General features: G+C 37.1%; 1 protein-coding gene across 2 annotated transcripts in view; it reads left to right on the top strand.

Annotated features, from left to right (window-relative positions):
• GABRA5 (gamma-aminobutyric acid type A receptor subunit alpha5) overlaps positions 1-20,284 on the top strand; it is a 159,432-nt gene that overhangs the window by 82,745 nt on the left and 56,403 nt on the right. For both annotated transcript variants that reach the window (XM_064296191.1, XM_023539692.2), the window contains exon 5: positions 1,704-1,786. In XM_064296191.1, the coding sequence (XP_064152261.1) occupies positions 1,704-1,786 (83 nt within the window). The remainder of the gene's footprint in view (positions 1-1,703; positions 1,787-20,284) is intronic.

Raw genomic sequence — 20,284 nt, forward strand, 5'->3', positions numbered from 1 at the left:
TGTGGATTCTCTGAGTGACCTAATGTGCCTGTCAGTGGACATCTTAAAAGTAGCCTCCCTGCCTGAATTTGAGATCTGCATTCACACCCCTTGCTTAATCACTCCTCCATGGGGACACCGTCATTCAAAAGCAGTAGGGCAGAGGGTTTCCTCTCCTTAATGGGCACAGGCTTTCCCTCCACTGACACACGCTTTCATTCACTCAGAGAATACAGTCAACTACTCTATCTGCAGTTGTCAAGTGTGAAATCCTGGGACAAATTTTAATAGCAACAGGTTAATCTATTAACAGGTAGAAGTAGTAATTTTGATTTTCACATTGTGTGCACAGGCAACACTCAGACCTAATAGAAAAAGGAATGAGCAATATTGCTAATGTAATATTGAATTATTATTTGCTCTAAGAATAGAATTATAACATGGGCTTAAAGTTCAATGTTTTGTGTTTTGATTTTATTATAAATAATTTCATTTTGTTTTAAATAATAGTGGAAAAACCCCTAAGAATCAGAAGACATGCTCGTTAATAAAATTTAGAAGCACAATCTGCTTAGTGAAGTCTGAAGAGAAACAAAAACCTCACGGCATGGCAGCCCTGAATTCTTGAGAACAGCGCTGCAAGGGGTGGGCCCAGTGTGCCCCGAAGGGGCTCTGCAGCTAGGACACAGACTGCTTGGACCACATCCTGGCTCCACCACTTCATAGCTCTGCACTCTTTCCTCTCTTGTGAACTTGGGTAATGATAGTAACGTATCCCATCAAGCTGTTATGATTAGATGAGCTGATGCATGCAAAGCACTATGAATATCAGCTAATATTACCATAATTATTATAATTATTGGTGGCAGTGATAGCGGTTGGTCATATTCTTCTTTGGAAGACAAGGCTTGGATTTAAAAAAAAAAAAACAATCTAGTTTGTACCAAAAGATTCTATTGTAACATGAATTCGCCTGTTCCACAGTGTCATGACACAGGCACATCGGACAATTACAGCCAGGTTGTGGTCAAAATTTTGACTGTATTTGCCCTATATTTACATTTATTACTTTGTAAAATATGTTCAAAAATAGTGTCATTGCTGTTAAAAGTTTTTTTAAGATAACTATGAGTAAGTGATGGGAAACAAAGAAAAAGTTATTTTTAAAGACATTTTAAATTGCTTCACAAGTGGTAGTATATTTAAGTCTCTAGGTAGTGCAAATAGTTTGGGCTCAACTACTAACACAAAGGTTGGCGGTTCAAACACGTCCAGTGACGCTGTGCAAGAAAAGGCCTGGCCATCTGCTTTCCTTAAGATTACAGCCAAGAAAACCCTCTGGGGCAGTTCTACTCTGTAACACATGGGCTCTCCATGAGTCAGAATCAACTTGACAGCAACTAATAACAATAAAAACACAATATATTTATAGGCACACACATCAAACCATAGAACTCCTGTGTATATTTGATTTAAATCTTGTCTTTAAATCATATTCTTCTACAACCTAAACCTGTATAATTTACTTGGGACAGTTTTGGCAATTTCATAAAACATATTTTTTTTATTGATTAAAATAATGAGTAAAGTATTCAATATAGCTTTCTAGAACATAATAATAAGGTGTTCAACATGGCTTTCTGAAACTCATTCCTTGCTCAGTTGCTCAGTAAATAGCAGGAGTGTATGACTCATTTAAAGGTTCTTCATCTCTTATTTTTCAGCTTGACCATCTCTGCTGAGTGCCCAATGCAACTTGAAGACTTTCCCATGGATGCCCATGCATGCCCTCTGAAGTTTGGCAGCTGTAAGTTGTTTTCACAAGTAAGAACCGTGGATATACGTTTGGGTCAACTTTCCATATTCACTCACAAAAATTTAGGTTTGGTATACCATTTGTGCTGCGATCTGTTTGAGAAGAATGGAGAGTGTTGAGGGCATACCTATCTTTCCTGTCCACTGTGTGGGGTAAAATGGTTAAGCACTCAACTACTAACAAAAGGTTGGTGGTTTCAAATAGACCCAGCACCGAATGGTGGCTAGGAAAATAGGCCTGGTGATTTGCTTCCAAAAGGTCACAACCTTGAAAACTCTGTGGAACAGTACTATTCTGCACACGAGACAGAATCGACCTGATGGCAATGAACAACAACAACATGTATCACATATTAGGATAAAAGGAGATAATCAGAATGAAAGCACTATAAAATCTAGAGTATTCTCTGCTTCAAGTGCTTCTCCACAGATCATTACCTAGGCAGTTCCTTCTTGTCTCAGATTAAAGGTCGAGTCCTCAGAGGGGCCCCCTTTGAAGACCAATTTTCAATGCCTAGCCAGTAACTTTCCAAAGATTGCATTGTAAATATTGCTATGTTGGCTTACTACTCCCTCTAGAATGTTCCCTAAGAATAAGAACATTTTCTGTAATGTTTATATTCACTATCACCTTGTACACCCAGTAGAAATTACTCTCTATAGCAGAGAATCACACAAAGTAGTCATTCAATAAATATGTGTTGATTGAACGAGTACATTTTTCATGTCAAAGTACAATAAGTGGACAATTACCCAAATCTAGTACAAACTCTTGGATTCCAGCTGAAACTATTCCAGAAAGCAGAATGCCTTCAGATATATCCCCTTTTCAGAGAGATTTGGTATAAGCAGGCTTGGAACCTATGCACTATTTCTTTCTTTTTTTATACTGTTCGTTTGTGCTGATATTATGTGACATTGTAGGGTTTTTTTTTTTCCTTTTTTAAAAAATATTTTATTGCATTTTTGGTGAAAGTGTACATGGCAAAATAGGTTCCCCTACAGCAATTTCTACACATATTGTTCAGTGACATTGGTTACATTCTTCAGATTGTGTCAACCTTCTTGTTATTTCCATTCTAGTTATTCCATTTCCAATAAACCTAGTCTCCTTGCCACACTACCTTCTCATCTATGCTTTAGAGTATTTGTTGACCATTTGGTCTCATTTGTATAACTGTTTTAAAAGAATGTAGTACTCGAGGGTGATATTCATTACTTTATTAGCTTACCTGTTATTTAGCTAAAAGGTGACTTGAGAAGATAGTTTTGGTTCAATATTTATAGAGTATCTCATGGGGATTCTTCTATTCTCAATGGGTCCAGTAAGTCTGGATGTTTTTTGAGAATTTGGAATCCTGTCCCACGTTTTCCTCCCTTACTATCAGGATCTATCTATTTTGACCCTGATCAGAATGTTCAGTGGTGATGTTTTAGTTTTGAAAGCTGAAGCATGTTCTGCTTGAGATTAAGCACCACACTATCTGGGTTTGAATCCTAGTTATCCTGCTTATTCACTCAATGACTGTGGGCAAGTTACTTAATCTCTCTAAACATCCTTTCATCATTTGCTAAATGGATAAATTATTCCTGAAAGGTTTATTTTTCTAAGTTCACCTTTTCGCTTTGTTATACTTATTGCTTCAGTTCTTTTTCTTTACTTTTTAAATGTGTTAGCATGTGTTTCAAAACCTCTAGGGTTTGGAATTTATACATCCTGCTTTGACTTTTTATGGTTAACTTTAAATTTTACAAGTATATTTAAGTAGTATTTTTCTAGCAATATAAAAAAATGACCAATATTTTGGTAAACAGCTCCAATCCAAGACATAATCTTTAGTATGCTTTTCATTTCTTTAATGACTGCTGCTTTCTGGCTTTATCGAAATCACCTGAAATTTTAGTGTTGGTTTTTTTGGTACTCCTTCCTTTCTTCCTTTTTCCTTCTCTCCCTTCTTCCCTTTTATTATACCACTTTAATTTATGGAATCAATTCATAACAACAACTGTAATCTTCTTAGCCTTATCATAAAAAATGCAACCAATAACAACAACAACAAAAATCCACTACTTTGGCTGAATTATTGAAAGCCTACTTGAAATGAAATAAAAACGTTTATTTCTGCAACTCAACACCTCAATCCTGGATCCTTTCAAGGAAAAATCTGTCTGTAATCATTAAGGTTTTGTGTCAACTTGGCTGGGCCATGATTCTCAATGGTTTGGCAGTTATGATGTAGTTTGGCAGTTGTATAATGATGTGATACGCTATACTGATTTTGCTTCCCTAGAGAACCCAACCTAAGACAATGTCGTAGGAATATTTATCAAAATCAGATATTACTGCATAATTATGAATCAGAATTATTTCACTACAACCAAATTGTGTGCAAAATACCCAGTTGTTTCTATATACGTTACAAAACTGACTAGGTTGAGGTTTAGAAACACTGTAGAAAGGGGGTCTAAATCACCTATTACAGATAAAAAATTCAAGAGTATGAAAAAAGCTTCTAATGTAAATTTGAGCCCTTTTTTCCTTTGTGATATTTCACCTATTACAGATAAAAAAAATTCAAGAGCATGAAAAAAGCTTCTAATGTAAATTTGAGCCCTTTTTTCCTTTGTGATATTTCAAACAAATGTTGTTGTTGTTGTTGTTAGGTGCCGTCCAGTTGATTCCAACTCATAGTCACCCTGTGTACAACAGGACAAAACACTGCCGAGACCTGCACCATCCTTACAACTGTTGTTATGCTTGAGCTCATTGTTGCAGCCACGGCGTCAGTCCATCTCTTTGATAGTCTTCCTCTCCTTCACCGACCCTCTACTTTACCAAACATGGTTTCCTTCTCCAGTGACTGGTCCCTCCTGATAAGATGTCCAAAGTAAGTGAGATGATATCTCACCATTCTTGCCTCCAAGGATGTACTTCTTATAAGACAGATTCGTTCCTTCCTTTGGCAGTCCGTGGTATATTCAATATTCTTCGCCAACACCAAAATTCAAAGACATCAATTCTTCACTCTTCCTTATTCACTGTCCAGGTTTCACATACATATGAGGCGATTGAAAACACCATGGCTTGAGTCAGGCACACCTTAGTCCTTAAAGTGATATCTTTGCTTTTTAACATTTTAAAGAGATCTTTTGCAGCAGATTTTTCCAGTGCAATACATCATTCAATTTCTTGACTGTGTTTCTGTGGGCATTTATTATGGATCCAAGTAAAATGAAATTCTTGACAACTTCAATCTTTCCTCAGTTTATCGTGATTTTGCTTATTGATCCACATGTGAAGATTTTTGTTTTCTTTTTGTTGAGGTGTAATCCATACTGAAGGCTGTGGTATTTGAGCTTCATCAGTAAGTGCTTCAAGTCCTCTTCACTTTCAGCAAGCAAAGTTGTGTCAAAGAAGAAGGATCAGTATTTGAAAAGTATGATCTTGATGATAGAAACAATGCCAGAGGTCACTGGACAGAATTTTGCAAGAACAACGACTTCTTCATTGCAAATATTTTTTTTTCAACAACATAAATGACAGCTATACATGTGGGCTTTGCCAGACGGAATACACAGGAATCATATGAACTATATATGTGGAAAGAGATGATGGAAAAGCTCAATATCATCAGTGAGAACAATGCCAGGGGCTCACTGCGGAACAGACCATCAATTGCCCATAAGCAAGGTGAAGAAAATTAGAACAAGTCCTCTAGAGTCAAAGTACAACCTCAAGCATATCCTACCTAAGTTTAGAGACCATATCAAGGATACATTCGATTTGTTGAAGACTAATGACCAAAGACCAGACGAGTTGTGGAATAACATCAAGGACATCATACTTGAGAAAGCAAGAAGTCATTAAAAAGACAAGAAGAAAAGACCGAAATGGATGTCAGAAGAGCCTCTGAAATTTGTTCTTGAACATCAAGTAGCTAAAGTGAACAGGAGAAATGAAGACATAAAAGCTGAACAGAAGACTTCAAAGGGTGGCTTGAGAAGACAAGGTATACTGACCTATGCAAAGACCCAGAGTTAGAAAACCAAAGGGGAAGAACATGCTCTGCATTTCTCAAGCTGAAAGAACTGAAGAAGAAATTCAAACCTCAAGGTGTAATAGTGAAGGATTCTATGGGCAAATTACTGAATGATACATGAAGCATCAAAAGCAGATGAAAAGAATACACAGAGTCACTGTACCAAAAATAATTGGTGGATGTCCAATCATTTCAGGAGGTAGTATATGATCAATAACCGATGGTACTGAAGGAAGAAGTCCAAGCCGCACCGAAGACATTGGCAAAAAACAAGCATCCAGGAAGTGACAGAGTATCAATCGAGATGTTTCAGTAAACGATGCAGTGCTGAAGGTGCTCACTCGTCTATGTCAAGAAATTTGGAAGACAACTACCAGGCCTACCAACTGGAAGAGATCCACATTTGTGCCTATTCCAAAGAAAGGTGATCCATCAGAATGCAAAAATTATTAAGCAATATCATTAATATCACACACAAGTAAAATTTTGCTGAAGATAACTCAAAAGCGATTGTAGCAGTACATTGACAGGAAAAGGTCAGAAATTCAAGCCAGATTCAGGAGAGGACATGTAACAAGGGATATCGTTGATAATGTCAGATGGATCCTGGCCGAAAGCAGAGAATACCAGAAAAACATTTACCTTGTTTTTTGACTATGCAAAGACATTTGACTCTTTGAATCATAACAAACTATGGATAACACTGTGAAGAATGGGAATTCCAGAACACTTAATTGTGCTCATGAGAAACCTGTACAGAGACCAAGAGGCAGTCATTCAAACAGATCAAGGGATTACTGCATTGTTTAAAGTCAGGAAAGTTTCCATCAGGGTTGTATCCATTCACCATACATATTCAGTCAGTATGTTGAGCAAATAATCCAAGAAGCTGGACTATCTGAAGAAGAACAGGGCATCAGAATTGAAGGAAGACTCATTACCAACCTAGCTTCATTAAATGATTTGGGAAATGTACCCTCCTCGTCTATTTTCTGGAAAATATTGTGTAGAATTGGTGTTAATTCTTGTTTATATATTTGGTGGAATACTCTAGTGAAGTCATCTGACCAAAAAGATTTCTTTTTTAGGGGGAGATTTTAGTTTATGAATTCTTTAGCATTTTGTTTAAATTCTCTATTTCATGTTGGCTGAGTTCTAATAACTTGTGTTTTGGAGGAATTGGTCTGTTTGAACTAAGTTGTCAAATGTATGTGTGTAGAGTAGTTCAATGTTCCTGTTATCCTTTTGAGGTCTGTAGGATCTGTAGTAACATTCCATGTTTAATTCCTGATTCTGGTACTTTGCATCTTCTCCCCTCTTTTCTTTGTCAGTGTTCCTAAAGGTTTGTCAAATTTATTGATCTTAATTATTTTTTTTTTATTCCAAAGAACCAGCTATTTGTTGTGTTGCTTTTCTCTATTGTTTTTGTTTTCCGTTTCATCGATCTCTGCTTTGTCTATTTTATTTCATTCCTTCTACTTGCTCTGGGTTTAGTTTGCTCTTCTTTTTCTAGATTAATGTTTTCTTTCTTTTTTTTAAATTTTTATTGTGCTTTAAGTGAAACATTACAAACCAAGTCAATCTCTCATACAAAAACTTATATACACCTTGCTGTATACTTCTAGTTGCTCTCCCTCTAATGAGATAGTGCACACCTTCCATCAACTCTCTATTTTCATGTCCATTCGGCCAGCTTCAGACCCCCTCTCTCTCTCACCTCTTCTCCAGACAGGAGCTGCACACATAGTCTCATGTGTCTACTTGATCCAAGAAGCTGACTTTTCACCATTATCACTTTCTATCCCACAGTCCAGTCCAATCCCTGTCTGAAGAGTTGGCTTTGGGAATGGTTTCTGTCTTGGGCTAACAGAAAGCCTGGGGACCGTGACCACTGGGATCCTTCTAGTCTCAGTCAGACCGTTAAGTCTGATCTTTTTATGAGAACTTGAGGTCTGCATCCCATGCTGTCCTGCTCCCTCAGGGGTTCTCTGTTGTGTTCCCTGTCAGGGCAGTCATCGGTTGTAGCCGGGCACCATCTAGTTCTTCTGGTCTCAGACTGATGTAGTCTCTGGTTCCTGTGGCCCTTTCTGTCTCTTGGGTTCATAATTACCTTGTGTCTTTGGTGTTCTTCATTCTCCTTTGCTCCAGGTGGGCTGAGACCAATTGATGCATCTTAGATGGCTGCTTGCTAGTGTTTAAGACTCCAGACGTCACTCTCCAAAGTGGGATGCAGAATGTTATCTTAATACATTTTATTATGCCAATTGATCTAGATGTCCCCTAAAACCATGGTCCCCAAACGCTGCTACACTGGCCTTCGAAGCATTCAGTTTATTCAGGAAACTTCTTTACTTTTGATTTAGCCCAGTTATGCTGACCTCTCCTGTATTGTGTGTTGTCTTTCCCTTCACCTAAAGTAGTTCTTATCTACTATCTAATTAGTGAAAACCCCCCTCCCTCCCTCCACACTCTCAAAACCATCAAAGAATATTTTCTTCTCTTTTCAAACTATTTTTTGAGTTCTTGTAATAGTGGTCTCATACAGTATTTGTCCTTTTGTAACTGACTAATTTCACTCAGCATAATGTCTTCCAGGTTCCTCCATGTTATAAAATGTTCCACCGATTCATAATTGTTCTTTATCGATACGTAGTATTCCACTGTGTGAATGTACCATAATTTGTTTATCCATTTATCCATTGATGGGCACCCTGGTTGCTTCCACCTTCTTGCTATTGTAAACAGTGCTGCATCGAACATGGGTGTGCATATATCTGTTAGTGTAAAGGCTGTTATTTCTCTAGGATATATTCCAAGGAGTGGGATTGCCAGATCATATGGTACTTCTATTTCTAGCTTTTAAAGGAAGCATCAAATTGATTTCCAAAGCAGTTGTACCATTTTACATTCCCATCAGCTGTGTGTAAGTGTTCCAGTCTCTCCACAACCTCTCCAACATTTATTGTGTCTTTTGGATGAATGCAGCCTTGTTGGAGTGAGATGGAATCTCATTGTAGTTTTGATTTGCATTTCTCTAATGGCTAATGATCATGAGCATTTCCTCGTATATCTGTTAGCTACCTGAATGTCTTCTTTAGTGAAGTGCCTGTTCATATCCTTTGTCCATTTTTTAATTGGGTTATTTGTCTATTTGTAGTTGAGTTTTGTACTATCATGTAGATTTTAGAGATCAGATGCTGATCGGAAATGTCATAACTAAAAACTTTTTCCCAATCTGTAGGTAATCTTTTTACTCTTTTGGTGAAGTCTTTGGATGAGCATAGGTGTTTCATCTTTAGGAGTGTCCAGTTATCTAGTTTCTCTTCTGCATTGTTAGTAATGTTTTGTATACTGTTTATGCCATGTATTAGGGCTCCTAGCATTGTCCCTATTTTTTCTTCTATCATCTGTTTTGTTTTTGAATTTATATTTAGATCTTTGATCCATTTTGAGTTCGTTTTTGTGCATGGTGTGAGGTATGGGTCTTGTTTCATTTTTTTTGCAAATGGATATCCAGTTATGCCAACACCATTTGTTGAAGAGACTGTGTTTTCCCCATTTAACATACTTTGGGACTTTGTCAAATATCAGCTTCTCATATGTGGATGGATTTATGTCTGGATTCTCAATTCTGTTCCACTGATCTACATATCTGTTGTTGTACCAGTACCAGGCTGTTTTGACTAGTGTGGCAGTATAATAGGTTCTAAAACCAGGTAATGCGAGGCCTCCACTTTGTTCTTCTTTTTCAGCAATACTTTACTTATCCGGGGCCTCTTCCCTTTCCATATGAAGTTGGTGATTTCTTTCTCCATCTCATTCCAAAATGTCTTTGGAATTTGGATTGAAATTGCGTTGTATCTATAGATGGCTTTTGGTAGAATAGACATTTTTTACGATGTTAAGTCTTCCTATCCATGAGCAAGGTATGTTTTTCCACTTATGTAGGTCTCTTTTGGTTTCTTGGAGTAGAGTCTTGTAGTTTTCTTTGTATAGGTCTTTTCCATCTCTGGTAAGATTTATTCCTATGTATTTTATCTTCTTGGGGGCTATTGTAAATGGTATTGATTTGGTGACTTCCTCTTCGATGTTCTTTTTGTTGGTGTAGAGGAATCCAACTGATATTTGTATGTTTATCTTGTATCCTAATATTCTGCTGAACTCTTCTATTAGTTTCAGTAGTTTTCTTGAGGATTCTTTAGGGTTATCTCTGTGTAAGATCATGCCATCTGCAGATAGAGATACTTTTACTTCTTCCTTACCAACCTGGATGCCCTTTATTTCTATATCTAGCCTAATTGCTCTGGCTCGGACCTTCAGCACAGTGTTGAGTAAGAGTGGTAATAAAGGGGATTCTTGTCTGGTTCCTCATCTTACAGGGACTGCTTTCAGACTCCATTTAGCATGATGTTGGCTGTTGGCTTTGTATAAACCAAAAACCAAACCCAGTGCCGTCGAGTCGATTCCGACTCATAGCGACCCTGTAGGACACAGTAGAACTGCCCCATAGGGTTTCCAAAGAGCGCCTGGCAGATTTGGACTGCCGACCCTTTGGTTAGTAGCCGTAGCACTTAACCACTAAGCCACCAGGGTTTTCTTGGCTTTGTATAAATGCCGTTTATTATGTTGAGGAATTTTCCTTCTGTTCCTATTTTGCTGAGAGTTTTTATCATAAATGGGTGTTGAACTTTGTCAAATGCCTTTTCTGCATCAATTGATAAGATCATGTGGATCTTGTCTTTGGTCTTATTTATATAATTCATTACACTGATTGTTTTTCTAATGTTGAACCATCCCTGTATACCTGGTATGAATCCCACTAGGTCATGGTGAATTATTATTTTTTTTTGATATATTGTTGAATTCTGTTGGCTAGAATTTTGTTCAGAACTTTTACATCTAAATTCAAGAAGGATATAGTCTGTAATTTTCTTTTTTTGTGGTGTCTTTACCTGGTTTTGGTATCAGGGATATGCTGGCTTCATAGAATAAGTTTGGGAGTATTCCGTCCTTTTCTATGCTCTGAAATACCTATAGTAGTAGTGTTAACTGTTCTCTGAAAGTTTGGTAGAACTGCAGGGAAACAGTCCTGGCCAGGGCTTTTTGTTGTTGGTGGTGGTGGGAGTGTTTTGATTACCTTTTCAATCTGTTCTTTTGTTATGGGTTTATTAAGTTGTTCTACTGCTGTTTGTGTTAGTTTGGGTAGGTAGTGTGTTTCTAGGAATTCATCCATTTCTTCTAGGTTTTCAGATTGGTTAGGGTATAATTTTTCATAGTAATCTGATATGATTCTTTTAATTTCAGTTGAGTCTGTTGTGATATCACCCATCTCATTTCTTATTTGGGTTATTTGCTTCCTCTCCTGTTTTTCTTTTGTCTGTTTGTCTAATGGTTTATCAATTTTGTTGATTTTTTCAAAGAACCAGCTTTTGTTCTCGTTCACTCTTTCAATTGTTTTTCTGTTCTCTATTTCATTTAACCCTGCTCTAATTTTTATTATTTGCTTTCTTCTGGTGCCTGGGGGTTTCTTTTGTGGTTGTATTTGTTCAAGTAGTAGGGATAATTTTTTGACTTTGGCCCTTTGTTCTTTTTGTAGGTGTGCATTTATTGATATAAATTGACCTCTGAGCACTGCTTTTGCTGTGTCTCAACAGTTCTGATAGGAAGTGTTTTCATTCTCATTGGATTCTATGAGTTTCTTGATTCCATTCTTGATGTCTTCTATAACTCAGTCGTTTTTGAGCAGGATATTGTTCAGTTTCCAACTGTTTGTTTTCTTTTCTCTGCTTTTTCTGTTATTGATTTCTATTTTTATGGCCTTATGGTCTGAAAGCCTGGTGGCATAGTGGTTACGTGCTACAGCTGCTAACCAAGAGGCTGGCATTTCAAATCCACCAGGTGCTTCTTGGAAACTCTATGGGGCAGTTCTGCTCTGTCCTATAGGGTCGTCATGAGTTGGAATCGACTCAATAGCGGTGGGTTTGGTTATGGTCAGAGAAATTTCTTTGTAATATTTAGATGTTTTGGATTCTGCTAAGGCTTGCTTTATGACCTAAAATATGGCCTATTCTAGAGAATGTTCCATGTGCACTAGAAAAGAAAGTAAACTTGGCTGCTGTTGAGTGGAGTGCTCTGTATATGTCTGTGAGGTCATGTTGGTTGATTGTGGCATTTAAATCTTTCATGTCTTTATTAAGCTTCTTTCTGGATGTTCTCTCCTTCACTGAGAATGGTGTGTTGAAGTCTCCTACTATAATTGTGGCACTGTCTATCTCACTTTTCAATGCTGTTAGAGTTTGTTTTATGTATCTTGCAGCCCTGTCATTAGGTGTATAAATATTTAATATGGTTATATCCTCCTGGTATGTTGTCCCTTTAATCATTATATAGTGTCCTTCCTTATCCTGGTGGATTTATCGTTAAAGTCTATATTGTCAGAAATTAATATTGCCACTCCTGCTCTTTTTTGATTGCTGTTTGCTTGATATATATTTTTTCCATCCTTTGAGTTTTAGTTTATTTGTGTCTCTAAGTCTAAGGTGTGTCTCTTGTAGGCAGCACATAGATGGATTGTGTGTTTTCATCCATTCTGCTGCTCTGTGTCTTTATTGGTGCATTTAGTCTAATTACATTCTGAGTAATTATGGATAGGTATGAGTTTAGTGGTGTCATTTTGATGTCTTTTTTGTGTGTTGTTGACAGTTTCTTTTTCCCAATTAATTTTTTGTGCCGAGTAGTTTATATATTTTCTTTGCCTCTTATTCATTGTAGCTGATTTTGTTCCTGCTGAGTCTCTGTTTTTTTCTTGTATTTTATTTTGTTGAGTAGGATGGTTAGTCTCCTTTGTGGCCACCTTAATATTTACCCCTATTTTTCTAAGTTTAAACCTGACTTTTATTTCTTTATATTGCCTTGTCTTCCTCTCCACATGAAAGATCTATGACTGCATTTCTTAGTCCCTCTTTATTGTTTTAATGTTGTCTTTTACATAATGACATCACTGTGTCCCTGTTTTGATCATTTTTTTATCTTGATGTATTTTTGTGATTTGCCTATCTGGGTTGACATCTGATTCCTCTGTCCAGTGTTCTAGTCTTGGGTGGATATCTGATATTATTGATTTGCTAACCCAAAAAACTCCCTTTAGTATTTCTTTTAGTTTTGGTTTGGTTTTTTATGAATTCCCTAAAGTTTTGTTTATCTGGAAATGTCCTAATTTTGCCTTCATATTTGAGAGACCATTTTGCTGGATATATGATTCTTGGGTGGCAATTTTTTTCCTTCAATGCTTTATATAAGTCATCCCACTGCCTTCTTGACTGCATGATTTCTGCTGAGTAATCCAAGCTTATTCTTATTGACTCTCCTTTGTAGGTGACTTTTTGTCTGTCGCTCCTCTTGAAATTCTCTCCTTATCCTTGGTTTTGGCAAGTTTGATTATAATATGTCTTGGTGGCTTTCTTTCTGGATCTACCTTATGTGGAGTTCGATGAGCATCTTGGATAGATACCTTCTTGTCTTTCACGATATCAGGGAAGTTTTCTGCCAGCAAATCTTGAACAATTCTCTCCATATTTTCTGTTATTCCTCTGTGTTCTAGTACTCCAGTCACTCGTAGGTTATTTCTCTTGACTGAGTCCCACATGATTCTTAAGGTTTCTTCATTTTTTTAAATTCTTTTATCTGATATTTCTTCAAAAATGTTGGTCCAAGTGCTTTATCTTCAAGCTCACCAATTCTGCCTTCCGCTTGCTCAATTCTGCTCCTTTGACTTTCTATTAAGTTGCCTAATTCTTTAATTTTATAGTTAATCTTCGGAATTTCTGATTGCTGTCTCTCTATGGATTCTTGCAGCTTAGTAAATTTTTCATTACGTTTTTGAATAACCTTTTGAATTTCTCCACCTGCTTTATCTGTGTGTTCCTTGGCTTGTTCTGCGTATTGCCTGATCTCCTTCCTGATCTCGTCCTGATGTCTTAAGAGTTCTGTATATTAATCTTTTGTATTCTATATCTGGTTATTCCAGGAATGCATCTTCATCCGGAAGATCCCTGGACTCTTTGTTTTGAGAGCTTGTTGAAGTGAACATGGTCTGCTTCTTTGTGTTATTTGATATTGACTGTTGTCTCTAAGCCATCTAACCATAAGTTATTGTATTAGTTTATTTTATGTTCGCTTACTGTGTCCTAGCTTCTTGCTTTGTTTTGTTTTGATATGTCCAAATAGGTTGCTTGAGTGAGCTAGCTTGATTATTTTTGCCTTTGCTCTAACATCCTGTCACCAGATAGCTAGAGCTGTTACCAGGTGTATGAGCCTAGGAGTCCATTCACTTTTCTTGTATGGATTCAGCTCAGGTGTCCAGGTAGTTGGTCATCAAGTGTGTGGTACAGGCTCTGTGCCACTGTCTTCGAGGGGCAGTGGTGATTGGTGTAGGTACAGTATCTGGTTGCAGCAGGGGGTCATGCTCTGAAGAAGACAGGGGGCCGACAACTGTCCCTCAAGTGTCTATGAGGAATACACATCTCTGTTCTCCAGAGCACACAGGTGGGTGGGTTTTGCAGACGGACCTTGGGCTCCCAATGTTTTGGTTGTAAGGACTGGGAGGTACCAGTTATCCCTGGACTCCTGTCACTGGTGGCTGGGTGACCTGAGTGGAGCCACCAGTCCTCAGGCCCCTGATGTGGGTAGGTGAGGACCCTGTTTAATAGGCAAAGCGGTGTCAAACATCAAACTCCCACCTCTCTACTGCACAGCTAAAACAGTTGCAGTCTGCTACCAAGGGACTATTCTTCTGAAATAGGCCCACACAGGTCCATGCAGGGGGGAAAGGTATTCAAAGTCCACAGACCTTTTATGCCTGGACAGGAGCTGCTTCTGTCCTGAGCTTCCCAGGTTAGTGGAGCTGGCAGATTATCTTTTCCCCCAATTGTGAATTTATTCCTTCTTCAAGGCAGAGAGAATGGCTCAGGATACACAACAGGATCTATTTTAGATCCAGGGAAATCGATAGCCACCGAAACTGGCTTGGGGGCTAGGGGTGCAGTAAAATATAAGCAAGTTCTTAGCTTTTGCCGAGAGCACTGTTCTTCTCTGGTTCCGGAAGTGTGAGTAGGCTGTGTGGCTGGTTCTTTCTCCCCAAGGAAACTGCAGCCAAAAGCTATAACCAGCCTGCTGCAGCTACTCCTTGGGATGGTGCCTGAGGGATCCTGGTGATTCAGGTCTGGCAACTCCTCTCTGCTTCTGAACCGTCTCTCCCTCCTCCTGCCACTCAGTCCTTTTTCTAACTTTTTACTTTGATGTTCAGGGCTTCTAGCTTGTCATAAATGTTATCGTTTCACTTGATTTTTTGGTTATTTGTTTTAAGAGTGTTCACCAGAAGCATCTGACTACTCTGCCATCTCGGCCCCGCCTCCCGTTTTTCTAGATTTTTGAGGTGGGAGCCTAGATTATTTGTTTGAACTTTTCCTCTTCGCTAGTATTTGCATTAAACCTGTTGCTGTTGATTTCGACCCATAACAACCCTATAGGACAGAGCAGAACTGCCCCTAAGGATTCTGAGGAGCACCTGGTGGATTCAAACTGCTGACCTTTCGTCTAGCAGCCATAGCTCTTAACCACTACTCCAGTATTTGCATTTAGTGCCATAAATTCCCATCTAGACGTGCTTTAACTGTGTACCTCTATTTTAATATGGTGTATTTTTCCTTTCATTCAACTCACCTTTTTTTTTTGAGCCTCACTCTTTGATGCATGAATTGTTCAGAACTGTGTTGTTAGTTTCCAAGTATTTGGGGATTTTTCTATTATCTTATTATTGATATCCAGCTGAATTCCATCATAGTCAGGAAGCACCCTCTGTATGATTTTAATTATTTTACCTTTGTTGAGGTTTGTTTTATGGCCCAGAATATGGTCCATTTTTGGTATTTTTTCTATGTACACTTGAAAAGTATGTGTATTAGCCCATGCTAGAGGGAGTTTTTGGTTTTTTTTTTAGAGGGAGTGTTCTAAAAATATTGATTAGATCCTATTGCTTGATAGTGTTGTTGAGTTCTTCCATATTCTTGCAGTTTTTTTCTAATTGTCTATCACCTGTTGAGAGAGGGGTGTTGAAGTTTTCAAATATAATCATGGATTTGTCTTTTTCTCTTTCCAATGCTATCGTTTTTGTTTCACGTATTTTTTAACTCTGTTATTTGGCAAATAGACATTTAGGTTTGTCATATGTTCTTGGTGGATTGACCCTTTTATCAATGAATAATATCTCTCTCTTTCTCTGGTAATTTTTCTGCTTTGAAGTCTATTTTATCTGATATCAATACAGCTGCTCCTGATTTCTTTTGATTGTTTCAATGATATATATTTTCCATATTTTTACTTTGAATCTCTCTATTATTATTCTTAAATTGAGTTTGTTTCTGCTGGCACATGTTTTTTACTCACATTGTAAATCTTTGGACTTTATTTGGGGTGTTATTTTATAATTATTGATATATTAAGGCTTAAGTCTGCCATTTTATTTTTTGTTTTCTGTTTTTTTCTGTTTTTTCCTTGTTTTGTTTTTTCTTGCCTTTCTGTGGGTTACTACTTGGACATTTTTTAATAATTCCGTTTGGATTTATTTATAGTGTTTTTGTGTATCTCTTTGCTTAGCTTCTTTTAGTGGTTGCTCTAGGTATTACTTTATGAAAACATAATTTATCACTCTATTGAAGTCATCATTTCACCAGTTCAAGTGAAGAGTAAAAACTTTACTTCCTTTTATGTCTCCTTAAAAACCATTCCCTAATTGTGATTGTTTTAAATATTTCTTCTGTATACACTTAAAACCATATCAGAGAGCTATAATTTTTGCTTGGACTATCAAACTTAATTTAGAAAACTCAAGAGAAGTAAATGCTATTACTAAAAACAGTCATCCATATTTTATTACCACTTATTTTTCTGCTTCATAGTGTTACAAGATTCCTTCTTTTAAAGTTATCTTTGTGTTTAATGAACATCCTTTAGATATTCTTTTAGAGTAGGTCTGCAGGCAGCAAATGCTCTTAGTTGTTCTTCATCAGCGAATGTATTGATTTCACCTTCATTCCTGAAGGATATTTTCACTGAATATAGGATTCTTAGTTGACAGTTCTTTTCTTTCAGCACTTAAAAAATGTGCTGACTTCCTTCTTGCCTCAGTATTTTCTGATAAGAAATCTGCTGCCATTCACATTATCCCCCCTTCCCCCCACACACCATAGGTGAGATGTTATTTCTTTTGGTTTTTGTCTTTACCTTTTGTTTTCAGAAGTTTGACTATGATATGTCTTGCCATGGATATCTTTGGGTTTATCCTGTTTGGAGTTTTCTTAGCTTCTTGAGTGTGTAGATTGATGTTTTTTGCCAATTTGGGAAGTTTGATCCATTGTTTGTTTAGTGCTTTTCTGCCCCATTCTCTTTCTCTTCTCCTTTTCTGAATCCAGTGACATGAATGTTAGATCATTTGTTAGAGTCCCACAGACCCATACAGGTCCCCAATGCTCTTTTCATTTTCTTTCTTTTTTCAGCCTATTTTCTCTCTGTTTTTCAGATTGGGCAATTTCTATTGTTCTGTGTTCAAGTTCACTTTTTTTTTCTTCTGTTGTGTCGATCCTCCTGTTGAACTCATCCATTGATTTATTTTTTAAATTTTTGTTATTGTATTTTTCAGTTCTAACACTTTCTTTTGATTCTTCTTTATGTCTTCTATTTCTTTGCTTAGACATTTTGTTTATTTTTTTTTTCCATTTGTTTCAAGCATGTTTGCAACTAGTCGTTGTAGCATCTTATGATGACTGCTTCAAAATTTTTGGTCAGATAATTCTAACATCTCTGTCATCTCAGTTTTGGCATTTATTGATTTACTTTCATTCAGTTTGATCTTACTGTTTCTTGGTATGGCAAATGATTTTCAGCTGAAACCTTGTATTTTGTGTATTGTTATGAGACTCTGGTTTGTATTTAAATGATCTGTTTTAAATGGTGTTTTCTGACACTGATCTGGCTGATAAAGGTAGTCACAGCCTCATTACTTCCAGGTTAGGGTAGGAAGCCATGTTCCCCACTCAGCCGCAGTTGACACGAAAAGGATGCCAGGGGCTATAATTACTGCTCTGTGGGGGTAGGTGTTAAGCCCCTCCAGTAAATGTTTTATTTAATATGTTATATTTTGCAGTTCTCAGCTCTTTATTTGATACATTAAGTTTTCATTTCTCTGCTAAAATTTCCTATTTATTTTTCCATTACAAGCATATTTTCCTCGCATCTTAAGCATAGTAAAAACAACTACATTAATATTCTTACCTGCTAATCCCAGCAACTGAATCTTCTTGAAGTCAGTCCGTATATCACATTTTCCCTTAAGTTTGGGTCATGCTTCCCTGTTTCTTTTACATTTAATAATTTTGAATTGTGTCCTGCAACTTCATTGTTATATTGCAGATACTCAGGATTCTGTTAAATTTCTTTAAAGAGTATTACTTTTTAAAAAATTGCTTTACCTCTTTCTGTCTAGTCAATTCCAACTCATAGCAACTCTATAGGACAGAGTAAAACTGCCCCACAGTGTTTCCATGGAGCAGCTGGTGGGTTCAACCTGCCAACCGTCTGGTTAGCAGCCTAAGCTCTTAATGACTGTACCACCAAGGATCCAGAAATTGCTATTACTCGGTTAATTTGTATGAGTTCAAATTCCAGACTCTGTCTTCCCTGTGGCGAGTGGCTGAAGTCTCTATTAAGGGTATGCTCCGTGTTTGCATACTCAGCAGTCAGAGATTTACACAGAGGTTGTATACCTCTCTATATATCAAATTTGGGACTCCTTCCCTTTGTACCTTTCTTTACTAGGATGTTTCTCCTCACTTTCCAAATGTTGTCATCCCTCCAGACACTTTTCTTTTGGTTCTTCCACCCAGTAAGACTGAGAGTTTCTGCCAGAGTTTCAGCTGCCTCACAGCACTCACTCATCATTTTTCAGGGAATAGCCACTCCCTCCTCCAAGTTTCAACACCCCTGTTTCTTCCAGTGCTTAGTTGATATCCAGTGTCTTCAGGTCATTATTTTTTTTTTATTGTCTCCAGAGTTAATAGTTGTTATCTAAGAGCATTTACTCTGCTATTATTGAAAGTAGAACCTCTTTTGAGTCCAAGAATTTCCTTTTAAATTGCTTCTGTCATTCCAAAGGGATTTTTGGAATTAGAAGAAATAAGTATCAGTGATGGGCCAAAAATAGATGGGAGGGAAATAATGCCATGGAGGGATAAAGATGTATGTTTATTTGGGAGAGGCAGTGTAGCGGAAAGGGGCTTTCCCCAGGGATTTATTTAAATCATTTGCTGCCATGGGGTGGCAGTGGACATCAGTGTTTGGGACAATACTTCAAAAAATCCCTAGTACACTTTATTTGGTAAACACTAATTCATGTTGCTAGAGAAAAATGAGTTGTATAATTTAAAATTATGTCACTCTTTGTGTATGAAAATACTGCTGTTGATTTTATCAAAGGCAAAGCATGTAAACATCAAAATTATTATTATTTTTGATGGTTCATTAAATAAGTTCAAGAGAACGTGATGTCTAGATTCAACAGCAGTAGTGTGAAAGGCAGGCTGCACAAAAGCTGGTAAAGTAAAAAAGGAAAATACCTTATCATTATGTGCCCTCCCAGTCCTTCTCATTAAGTGGCTTCATGTTTAACAACGAGCAACTACAGGATAGTGGAATCATCTATCACATTCAAAGATAACATATAGCATCAACAAGGGCTCTTCCCTTTCTACATACAGTCAAATAAAATAAGATCACCTTATACATTGTATTTATATAATCCTTCAACATAGTAAAAAAATCAGTATCAACATTTCTTGAATTCAGAAGAGATTTTGAACTCCCATGCCAGTTTTTTAATCTGATATCTTGAAAATTAATTTGATTCAGACGTCGAGAGTTGTGTATATTTGCCACTAATATTACTATGATATAAAAAAATAAAAAACAATGTGTTCGAGAGATTTTAATCATATACCATGTTTGTGTACAATTAACCAAGAAGTAGAAAACTGCACAAACTTCCCCTTTCCTCAGCTGACGTTGTTTCTGCTCAAGGCATAATTTTAAGAGGAGAAATGCTGTTCAATTAAGTGTTTTTCTTACTTGTCTTTCATCTTTTGAATTTACTAAAAATAGATGCTTGGTCATCTTGTTCACTTATACTACTGGCATCTGAGCCTGCTGAGTCTAAATGTGATAGTATAATGAGTTTCAAATTACCCAATTCAAGAGTTCTCTGCTATTAGGAGAAAAAGACATACCAATATGTGTCATTATTCTAATTGCCCACACACTCCAGCCTCTCTATTGCAGAACCAAATTAACAGACATCTCTGTTTCTGCTCATGCAGGTTGAAACTTGCTCTGCTCTCAAAAAT

This window comes from Loxodonta africana, chromosome 13 (genome assembly GCF_030014295.1).
Source record: "Loxodonta africana isolate mLoxAfr1 chromosome 13, mLoxAfr1.hap2, whole genome shotgun sequence".
Taxonomy (NCBI): domain Eukaryota; kingdom Metazoa; phylum Chordata; class Mammalia; order Proboscidea; family Elephantidae; genus Loxodonta; species Loxodonta africana.